The sequence below is a fragment of the Sphaeramia orbicularis genome, chromosome 12, assembly GCF_902148855.1.
Source record: "Sphaeramia orbicularis chromosome 12, fSphaOr1.1, whole genome shotgun sequence".
Taxonomy (NCBI): Eukaryota; Metazoa; Chordata; class Actinopteri; order Kurtiformes; family Apogonidae; genus Sphaeramia; species Sphaeramia orbicularis.
Window position 1 is genome coordinate 68995158 of NC_043968.1, and position 12261 is coordinate 69007418.

Sequence of the window (12261 nt, forward strand, 5' to 3'; positions counted from 1 at the left end):
AAGAGAAGACCATAACAGGTTCACAAAAATATCATTAATTAATAATCATACAAATCAAGATTAAACCCATAATGCCTGAATTTATATCCAAGTATATTAAAAAAATAATTATTTGTGTTTTTGCTTTCAAGTAGATACTTAATTAAGTGGAGATTGTTAATTTGACTACAGCACATAGAGAGAGTTTTGGGTATGTTGCATATTTGCAACTGTAGGCGTTAAGTGGTTAACAGGTGACAATCACAGCAAAAAATGCAATGATGATTGAATCTGGACTTTCACACAAATTACAGGAAGCTGCACAAGGGTACGGTAAACAATAATCAAATGAAAAACTAGAAGCACTTGGAGAGCACAGACCTCCGCCAAGGGAGATCAGTGCCCCAGATTTGGATGAAAATTTCAGGAAATGTTGATACTTGCACAAGGAACAAATGATTAAATTTTGGCGGTGATCGGGGGTGGGGGGGCCCCTGATCTGCCTCGGCAGAGGTCTGCGCTGTCTTATCTAGAAAAGCACACAGACAGACAGACAAACAGACAAACCACCACCAACAAAAACATAACCTCCTTGGCGGAGGTAACAAAGGTAAGACAGAAGTTGAACATGATCTGAATGAGCAACAAGTCAATGTCAGACACACACACACTTGTCTATAAACCAATCTACGTGGGACACAAATCTCTCATAGGTATATCATGCAATGTTAGATAGAAAGATAGACAGACAGACTTTATTTTGATCTTAAGTAGGCAAAAGAAATTACCAATTTAAACAGGACACTCCAATATATTAAAGGAAAAAAGTCAACCAAAAAAAGGATAACAAATGTCACACAGTGTGTTACTATTTCACTGTGGCTCGTTAACAATACTTTATGTCCAGAAAGGAGAAGGAAGAAGCCGAAGCTACTTATTCCGCTTCTGAAATTACACTGTGAATGCAAAACTGATTGGACCGAATGTAAAGACTGTGGTTTAGACTTTCAGGTGTGCGTCAGAAACCTCTCTCAGGTCATCTAGTGGGCAGGTACAGCACTGCAGATTTAAAGAAAAGGCAGCACAAGAAGTATTTAAATACTCAAGTAAAGGAGAGAAACTTGGAACATACAACATATGACACGGTGCTGGGTTTGTTGACTAGGCACAAATAAATACTGCCATGAATGCAAGTCAGCTACACGTCAGCCAAAACAGCACACAAACAGCTGACAGCTGTGGAAATAAAGGGGCTGAAGCATTGTCAAAGGCCAAGACTGAACTGGCTAAAGCAGTTTGTTAGCCTCATAGCATAATTGCCTAAGTCATACACTATATGGACAAAAGTATTGGGACATGTTGAATTCAGGTGTTTCTTTTCTAAGAGGGGTCTGGGCTATAAAAAAATAATGACAAATATAATATATTTTATATTGTGATAAATATCATATTGATTATTAATATTGATGTTTATATCTCAAATCAGCATGAACAGGACATCTTACAGCTGTAGCCATGATGTGTCCCAATATTTTTGTCCATATACTTTATAAACATCAATATTTCCTTAAAGTTTAATGGGAGATTTTTCTTCTTAAGTGAGATGTGAAGAAAGTAGATGGTTAGTTGTGATAGAAAATTATTCACAGTCAGAGCATGGAAAATATTTTAGAAATTTGGGGGTAGAACATTTAAAATCATATTATGGATTAAAAAAAATTGATCATTCAATCAATCAATCAATCAGTCAATCAATGTTGAGAGAAATTAAGTAAAACCCATCTCTGAGGCATTTTGGAAGCAAAGATAACAATATAAATCAAACTAACCAATGAAATGATATGTATCACAATTTAAAACTATATTATGCTATGAGGCTAACGATTTTCATCATACTTCATGACCCTGTGCCGTAAATGATGGGATGTCAGATTAGAACTCATTAGCATGCCTTACACTGCCTTACACAGATGGAAATAAAATGTTTTGGATATACAAATACGCTTATCAGATGAATTTGGGACTTGTATAATTACCTAATTTCCTTCTCTTTCTTTTCTCTAGACGTGTCAGTCGAAGGTGTTTGATCTGTCAGATGGTGTGTCTCAGTATGCATGGTTCCCCTGTCGTGGAGCCAGTCAAACCCACTGGGGAAATTCCAACTATTGGCTCAAGGTAAGACCAATGTACAGTCAATATCTGCAAGTTGACATTTTCGACGTCTTTAAGAAAGATGATGCATCATGTTGACGCAATTTACTGATATCTGAATTAAAACAATACGGTTATGTGATAGGGAGAATGTCAGGAAGCAACTTGCCCAACTGCCAAACCACCATCTGATATTGATGTAACTTTAATATATACCTTCCTGAGGTATTTATCATGAGCATCTTCTTGTGCATAGACATTTATGACGCATTTAAATAAACTGGTTATCCCATAAAGACCCAGTGCTACTTTTGTGTCAGTTCCCAAATACAATTTTCTCTCTGTTTAACCTTTCTTACTTTATATATCACCGTTTATTATTATATTATCCTCTGTATCTTGCATTTTTCAGTGTAAACAATGTATTTCCCTATATTTAATTCACTAAATTCATGTAGATGTTTATAAAAGCCCAGAGTAAAGTCAAAGGTTATTATATCAGAAACAGAGAAAACAAGAAAAAAGTGACTTTTAAAGTAATTTATATCATTAACTGAACATAAACCAAGTGTCTCCATCCACTGTTATTGATCAAACACCATGGGTTTTACTGGTAAATCAATGTTGTCAAAGATGAAGGTGTTTCCACGTTCACTACAGAGCCTCTGAACGTCCAAATGGGTCATATCTGATGACCATGAAAAGATGACAAACTGCATTTTACACCAATTATTATTTACATGTATTGATAGGATTAATGGATCAACAGATATTAAACAATTTATATCAGTGGATGGTTTTGATCAGTGGTGGATGTTTGGGTTTTTATGGGTTAAGCTAAATGTATTTTAACCAGTACTGTAAATAATGGTGTCCATAAGAAATGGTGCATTTATATTAACATTTTGTGCTTTTCATATCCCTTCATTCAGGCTCACTTTTCTCATCCCATGGTGGCAGCAGCAGTGATAATCCATCTCGCTGCTGACGGGACCGGCTACATTGACCAGACACAATGCAACATCACTGTGCAGCTGGTGGACACCAAAGAGGGCATCCATAGCCTTGGTATGAATGAACAGGTTGACGAGATGTCATTCATAGCACTTTTCTGGGACTGGTACTGTTTCATTTGAGAACCCCTTTTCAAAACACAGTATGTTTCCCTTTCCTTATAGGCATCTCATATGAGACTAAGTTTAAGAGAACGTGTGAAAGTAGCACAAGAAAAAATAAACAAGGTGGTTTCACATGGATGCAGGAAGAAACACTAAAGAAACTAGAAGGATATGGTTATATAGTAGTATTAGTACATCCCTCAAAGACCCAACAGGATCTAATGATCTAAAATGTTCAAGAACTTTTGATCCACTAATCCTATCAATACAGTGAAATAATTCAGTTTCTCAGATTTTCAACAGCATCAGATGTCTTTTTTTGGATGCATCCATAGTCTCTGTAATGAACATGGAAACACCATTATCTTCTGCAACATTGGTTCAACAATAAAACCCATTTAGTCTGATAAATGACAGTAGTTGTAGACGAGTGTTGTTATGTAGAATTAATGTTATATTTTGATGAAAATGTCATGTTTTGATATAATACCCTTTGAATTTTCTCTGAGCTTTTATGAACATCTACATAGTCAGTAAGTTAAATATAGGAAAATACATGATTTACACTGCAAAAATGCAAAGGATAATATTATAATATATGGTGATAAATCACTTGGTCATGGTTAAATGTAGAGAAAAAATTATTTGGAAATCACCACAAAAATGGGATATTATAGACTGTTATGCATCACTCTCCAGTAATGGCACTTATTTGTTTGGTGCTTCCACTCAACACTTGTGGTATTGTGAACTGGTTCACTAAGATCCTGAACAAAGCCACAGCTAATTTGGCGGAAAATGCAAATCTGTGTCAAGTATCCAAATGTATCAACAAATATATCTAACTCAACAGGACATTTACCTCTGCATTCATTCTTCCACCATGTTACATTAAAGACTGGTCAATCATCAATATCAGCCATCAGAAAACTATAATAAGATCTTATTCAATGTCATCTCTATAGGTGAATGGCGTCTCAGCTGCCGCACCAACCCTTTGGTAATCCCGGTGAGCCATGACCTCTCCGTGGCCTTCTACCACACAAAGGCCATCCTGGTCATGTTTGCATCAGACCTCGTAGCCATCTCGGGCGTAGGCCTGCGTTCCTTCCAGTCCTTCGATCCAATCACCATAAGTGGGTGCCAGAGCAATGAGATCTACAACCCCACAGGCCAGAGGTAAGGCTGATGGAATTTAGCATTGAATATGTTTTACATAAACAGCAACCAAAGAAAAAAAAACAACACACATTAAAGTAGATCATGAGCATCCACTCAAAGGAGGATGGCTCATGGTTCCAATCAGTATTTTTTTTTTTTTTTTTGTCCTACTAGTCTTTCTGGTCTTTCTGGTTTTATACATTAGATTAGATTAGATTAGATTAGATTAGACTTTATTGATCCTACAACCGGGAAATTCAATGGTCAAGGCAGCAACAGAATAAAGTGCAAGAAAAAAAAGTGTACATGCATAAAGACAAACAATATATATATATATATATATATATATATATACATATATATATATATATAGAAAGAATAATAATAATAATAATAATAATAATAATAATAATAATAATAACAATAATAATAAACTATACAGACTATATACATATTTGCAACTGAGAGGAAACTGCAAAAAGTCAGACAGTACAGATGGGACCCAAACAGGACAGGGACACACTGTTGTGTTGTACACCTGACAGCAGTGGGGATGAATGACCTGTGGTAGTGCTCTTTACTACATTGTGGGTGTAGAAGTCTGTCCCTGAAGGCAGAGCCGTCAGGATGACGTAGGCAAGGTAGGCTGCTGCCTAGGGCCCCCTCGCTGAAGAGGGCCCCCGAAGGCTGCATGGTCATTTATCTGTACAACTTATTAAAAACCATCCATTGTAAACAAATCACCACAGTGAGGCAGCGCTAACCCTCTCCTGCACTGTTTTGTGACTGGGGCCCCCCAGACTAGAGGGATTCACCCTATGCAATGACAAAAAAAACCACTATGAGGGTCATGTAGAAGTGACATCCGCCCTCGTGCATCATCCTCCACTTGCTGTCAGTGGAGGAACAAACGGTCTGTCCACACTGAGCACGGCGGCGGCCATTTTAAAAGAACAGCAATGATGAAGTGCTCCTACCCTTCAGGGTTTGAAAAAAGACAAAAAAGAAAGAAGAAGAGGAAAAACGCCAACGACACAGCGGTAAGTATTAAGTAAACCATTGTTTTCTCCAAATAGACTACAACTGTGTGATATGTTTGAAAATGTGCGAACAAAAGCCCTCACATCAGTGACCAAACACACAGACAGATGTTAGCATGAGAGGGGGAGGATTCAGTTCAAGAACTAACCATATACACACAACACAACTGTGTTCTGTTGGAAGAATTTAAGAATAGAATAAACACAACTTCTCCATCGCCCTTTTCTACTGTTGTACAGTGTTCCAAAACTTCTTTTGAGCTAAATCATTTGGATGTGGAGGACTGAAGTACAACAGCATTAAAAGTATTTAGTCCTGAAAAGCCAAAGCTAAGCCTACTGAAGTGTTTTCACTTACTCTGGATGGTTGTCTGCCCCCTGCTGCGGTCACCCACACAACTTTATTCCAAACAAAATCGTCTGCTCCTATGAATCCCATCCAGTTTGGCCAAATAATCCATCCAGTTCAATGGACATTTTCAGTTAGCTAGCAATTTCTGTTGGTGATCTGTCCATCCCATTAGGAGAAAAATGTCCCTTTTCCATTGCATTAGTCCGTCTCATCCATACGTATGTTCCTTGTGTGTCTGCTGGTTTAGGCACAGAAGAGGACTAGAGTAGCACTGCAGCAAAAGTTTGTATTTTCAAGCCAACTTTTGTTCGAGTCCCTCACATCAGCTCTGTGTCCTCACTGCCGAACTGAGTTCTGTTCACGTTCAAGGAGGCACACGTAAACAATACATGAGGCGTTCAGGAACAATTAGAATAATTAGGAAATTACAACACTTTTCAAAATCGTCAAATATTCAGAATATTCAAATACAACATCAAAAAAAAAATTTAAAAAAGAATGGCGGTGTCTGTGAACCATGTCTGTGGACCATGTAATCACAATCCTACATTTTAAACTCTGTAATTATCTATATTTCCCACACTTGCCCATCAACACATCACAACACTTTGCACCATGTGCTCAGGTAGTTTTGCCGATGAGGTCTGATGTTAGATTTTGGTGCATTATGGGAAGTGAAGTTCTTTTCCTGCAAAGTTTCTATCAAATCCTCCGCACTTTAATCATATACATATACTTATTCTAGAATAAGGACAAAAGTAAGCCTACTCACCAAATGCCTTTTTTTGTTGTTGTTTTTTAGGTGCTTTGCTTAAATTTCTGTCAGCACCAACTGATAGTGACAATGCCACCTCCTCACAAGCTAAAGGTATCAGGCTACATGGAATTAGTAACATCACAGTCTAGGAAAAAAAAATCTTATCATTATTAAATCTGTCACAGTCAGTACTAATTGCATATTATTATATAATAAATAGGCCTTAAAAAAATAAATAATGATAATTTTATTTGTTTATCCTTTTATCATCAGTAGTACTAGTACTAAATGCACCAGAAAACAGGAAATCGCATCTGGATTTTATTTTTCTTCTTCGGTGATTCAACCACCACATCTTCGCGTACTAGGGGCCTCACTTTACTTTCTTGCCTAGGGCCCCCAGATATCTTGAAACGGCCCTGCCTGAAGGGGCTGCTCAGAACCTCCATGATCTGATGTAGTGGGTTAGAGGTGTTATCCATGATGGATGTCAGCTTGGCTAACATCGTCCTCTCACCCACCTGCTTCACAGTGTCCAGCGAGCAGCCTAGGACAGAGGTACCCTCCTGACCAACTTGTTCAGTCTCTTTCTGTCCCAGTCAGTGCTGCCTGCTCCCCAGCAGACCACAGTGTAGTGAATGGCAGAGGCTACCAGAGTCATAGAAAGTCCATAGCAGAGGCCTGTGTACTCCAAAAGATCTGTCTCCTCAAAAGGCAACTTTGGCCTTTTTTGAACAAGGCCTCTGTGTTATGTGTCTAGTCCTGTTTATTGTCCACCAGCTCAATAGTGTTCTTCTCTGGAAGTTGATCACCATTTGCTTTGTTTTGCTGGTGTTTAAGCACAGGTGGTTGTGCTCACACCAGTCCACCAATGCCACATTTCCACTACACGGTACTGGCTCGATTCAACTTGGCCATTTTGCATTTCCATTACGTAAAATAACCTGGAATCTGGTACCTGGTACTATTTTTTTAGTGTTTGCTCAGCCGAGGCTCCAAAACAGGTGAAGAGATACTAAAATGTGACATGGAAACACTGCAGACCACTGATTGGTCAGAGAGTAGGCTCTGCATCATTACGTCATCAATGTGCGACCCTCCATTCAAAAACAAAAACAGATTCGGAAGTTTACAGTAAATATACCAGTGGGCTAATCCATGATGACAGCCCACAAAATGATACCGTGGTTGGTCGAGAAGGTTCAGACACTTCTGTCTTTGGTGGCTGATGAAAAGCCTCACTGTGAGCTTGAAGATGATGTCGCGGAAGGAGTAGGGGAAAAGCAGCTAAAGTCCCTATACTCCAGCTCATTCTGAGAACTTCTGGAAATGACAGCTGTTGGTGTTGTGTGTGAAGTCCAAGGTATAAAGGGTGAAAAGGAATGGAGAGAGTACCATTCCCTGCAGGCCCCCGTGATGCAGAATACAGCCTTAGACAAACAGGTTGCAGCAACACATACTGTGGCCTGTTGGTCAGGTAGTCAATAGTCCATGCAGCTAATAGTCCATCCACACCAGCCCCCTCCTTCTTTCCACGCAGCAGCGCCAGCTGAATGGTGTTGAAAGTCAAAGGACATGACTCTCACAGCGCTCCCAGTGGTCTCTAGGTGAGTCAGAATCTGATGTACTGGGTAGACGACAGCGTCATCCACCCTGATGTTCAACCTGGCAAACTGCAACGGATCCATCACTGTGCTCACCATGGAGTGGAGGTGGCTGAGGAGGAGCCTCTCCACGGTCCTCATCAGGTGGGAGGTCAGGGCGCCAGGCCTGTAGTGGTTTGGCTCCTCGGCATATGCCAACTTAGGAAAAGGGACCACACAGGTCCTCCACAAGATGGGGACCTTCTGCAGACTGAGGCTCAGGTTGAAGATATACATGACCACCTCACAGAGCTGGTCTGCACAATCCTGAGCAGTTTAGAGCTGATCCGATCCAGTCCTTCAGCTTTCCTCCTCTTCAGCTACCTCAGTTGTCTCCTCACCTGGTCCAATGTTAGGGGGTGGGGGGGTGGATAGAGGTGGATTGGGGGGTGGGGGTGGTACGAAGAGGTGTGAAGACTGGGGGGGGGGGGGGTGAGAATGGTGGTAGTGGCTGTTAGGCTGGAGATGTGTGAAGAGGAGCTCCCCCCTCTTCACACCCCAACTCCAGCCACAGGGTGGCTAAGGGGCTGGGGTTGGAATCAAATCTGTTGAAAAACAGATTCAGTTCAGTGGCCCAGTGCTGGTCTCCCTCAGTGGTTACTCTGGCTGCACTCTGTCCTGAGATGTTCTTCAGGCCTCTCCACATGTCCCTGGTGTTGTTCTGCACCAGCTGCTCTTCCACCTTTCTCATGCATCTGTCCTTGGTCTTTCAGATCTCATACTGAGTTCATGCTGAACCCTCTTCTACTACTCTCTGTCCCCTGTCTTCTTCTTGTTGAGCAGGGCTTTTAGTTCAGGGGTCACTCAGGGCTTGTTATTGGAGAAACACTGTATTCTCTGGGTGGGCACAGTGTTCTTCACATAGAGGTGGATGTAGTCTGTGAAACACTGGGTCAGGCCATTGATATCAATATCATCTCCATGAGAGCTGCAGAGTGTCTCCCAGTCCATAGTCTGGAAACAGAAACATTATGACCCTCTAAGGAACTAACAGATGGCTTTGAATTGTGTCACATCTGAGTTTGACTGGCAGGTCAAACTCAGTGCAATGGAGAGGTGGGACCAAGTCAGTGTTGTGCAAGTCACAAGTAAGTCTCAAGTCTTTGTCCTCAAGTCCGGAGTCAAGTCCCGAGTCAAGGCTGATAAGTTTCAAGTCAAGACTGTCAAGTCCCAAGTCGAGTCCCATGTCCTAAACTTTGAATTTCAAGTCCTTTGAGTCTTATTAACAGTAATAATATATTACATTTAGATGACATATCATATACACTTTTTAAATGGGCATTTATTTATCAAAACATGTTTGATAAAATAAGTGAACTGACAACTTGTACAAAATGTACAAAAACAAAGTGCTGATTAGGGGTGGGAATTTATAGGATTTTATCAATACCAATGCCATTGTTGATTCTGCTTACCAATTCAATTTCTGATAAGTTCTCATATTAATTCTTCTGAAAGAATTCTGAAAGAATGACAATTTTAAAACATGTTAGGGTGATATGATCCAGACTGGTCTGTGGTGGCACTCCTGGTGAGTGACAGACAAACCACAACAGTGGAATAGGGTCCAGTTCCTCTGCAAGTCCTGTTTTTTGGCTTTGTCTACATGGTGTCGTGGTCTGCATGCTCGGGCCCAGTCCATGCGTACCACGACACGACAGTGAAAAACAGAAAACGTCATGCTGGGAAATAAGAGAACTGTTTAAGTAAGTAAGTAAGTAAATTTTATTTATAGAGCACTTTTCACAGACAGAGTCACAAAGTGCTTTATCAATTCAAATCAGAATCAAATCAATCAAATCAAGTTTACAGAGACCCAAGAGAATCCTCCAGGAGCAAACACTTGTGATTGGTTGGTGACAGTGGTGAGGAAAAACTTCCCTTTAACAGGCAGAAACCTCGAGCAGACACAGACTCCTGAAGGATGGCTGTCTGCCTTGACCAGTTGGGGTTAAAGAGAGAGAGTAAAGGAGGAGAAAAGAGAGAGCGATAGAGATATAGAGAGACTGGGGGGGGGGGGGGGGGCACACACACGGAGTACTTTATGATGAATACATAAAGTGTAATTAGTTTGTGGTGGCCCTGGGTCAGGTGGGAACTAAAAAGCCTTTTTGAACAGGAGGGTTTTGAGGTGTTTCTTAAAGCTCCCTACAGAGTCCATGGACCGTAGGTGTAGAGGCAGGTCATTCCATAGATGTGGTGCCACAGCTTTAAAAGACCTGTTTAGAAGAATTGATAATGCTGGAGGTGTACAATTCCAATGGAATCGATGAATTGTAACCAGTTCTAATTCAGAACCAGTTTTCATTTCCCACCCCTACTGCTGACAGGTCACACGAACACACCGAGGCAGAGAGAGAGAGAGAGAGGTGGATTATGTCGCTCAGTGAGGGAGGTATGAAATGACTTGATTAGTACACTTTTTTAATGACACACTTTTTAATCTTTAAGTTTTGGTTAATGTGTCAAGTCTTTTCAAGTCATAAGGCTGAAGTCTGAGTGAAGTCACAAGTCATTGGTGTTCAAGTCCAAGTAGAGTTGCAAGTCTTTTTGTGCTTTGTCTTAAGTCATCAAATGAATGACTCAAGTCTAGCTTGAGTCCAAGTCATGTGACTTGAGTCCACATCTCTACCGAATCAACATTTCTTATCATCCGTGGTTTTTTTTTTGTTTAACAGAAACCACAACTTCAGTCAAATGTGTCTACAGTCTTTGCATTGTTATCTTAAATTATGAGTTAGGGGCTAAAGTATGCATTAGAGGTAACAAGAACTTGAGCTTTGAGATTCGGCCACCTTTTTTTTTTCTTTTTTAGTTCCTCAAATTTAAAGGTTTTATGTCAAACTCATCTCGAGATACTGTGTGTTAAACATGATAGAGATGGACAAATGTGTTTGTTATCCAGTTATTAGGTCGGATATCATACTGTATTAAAACTTGCTTTAGAGATATGCCAGGTAGGATGGAGAAGGAGAGGAATTAATTTATTTACCTCAAATGCTACAGTTACCGTAATTTTCCGTGGCCAGTGTTTTACCTATAGATCACAGTTTTAAGTGTTTTAAATACTGTTTTAACCTCCTAATCATTTACAACAGTGCATCACTTGCACCACAGCGGCATGCTCAGCTGTGTGTTGACATAAATAGTTTCCTTTTTACCTTTCCCTTAAATGGACAAAACAGATCAAGGTCTGACAAACACATGGTGTAAAGATGTGACACACCTCAGAAAAGTCTGAGTGTATTATTTTCTATTATTCTCTAGTCTGGCAGATGCAGAGGAAACTATGTGAGCTAACATGCTAACATTAGCTAGCACCAAACTTAGTTTTTTTATCCTCATTCATTTAAGAATTGTAACTTTACGTATCATCTTCATCCATTTCCTCCGCCTATAACATCACATGTAAAGTGGCAGAATGGCAAGCAAATGCAGTTTATGGGGGTGGAGGACTGTGAGACAGGAAATGATGTCATTATTTAACAAGTGAATACAGATACAGATAAAATGTCATTTTTGCTGACAGCTCACCTGTATTTCTAAGTTACACTAACAAAACATCAAATGACAAAATTAAACAATTTTGTATGAAGTCAGTAAGCTAGCATTTATCATTAGCTCACCCATGACCCCCTCCTGCTCCCTCAGCTCCACCCTTTTGTTCAAATATGGTCACTAGTCACAGCAAGGAGCTCACATGAGACAGTGAAAAAACAAACTCCAGGCCTCAAAACAGCAGTTCAGAAACCAATGGGAGATGTCAGAGTAGCTCCATCCATTCCTTAAATACAGTCTGTAATTCACACAAAACACATCTTGCGCAATAACCATCTTAAAGGTAAAGAACACATCATTTAGAATTAGTTAGCAGAAATGAGGTCTTTGCTGTACAGACCAACAGACAGACAGAAGTCACAAATTACCAATTACCACACCAATGTTATGCATGAGACAGTTCGCACTGATGGCGCTCACAACCCTTTCAACGTTAAATACAATAATAAACATTGCAGTACACATGGAATAGATGACTGTGGGGTCTGTGCAGCGAGATAGA

At 40.1% G+C, this 12261-nt stretch overlaps 1 protein-coding gene across 2 annotated transcripts in view; it reads left to right on the forward strand.

Moving 5' to 3' along the window:
* pappaa (pregnancy-associated plasma protein A, pappalysin 1a) overlaps positions 1-12261 on the forward strand; it is a 142955-nt gene that overhangs the window by 79733 nt on the left and 50961 nt on the right. For both annotated transcript variants that reach the window (XM_030150515.1, XM_030150516.1), the window contains exons 11-13: positions 2044-2154; positions 3063-3198; positions 4214-4427. In XM_030150515.1, coding sequence (XP_030006375.1) covers positions 2044-2154; positions 3063-3198; positions 4214-4427 — 461 coding nt within the window. The remainder of the gene's footprint in view (positions 1-2043; positions 2155-3062; positions 3199-4213; positions 4428-12261) is intronic.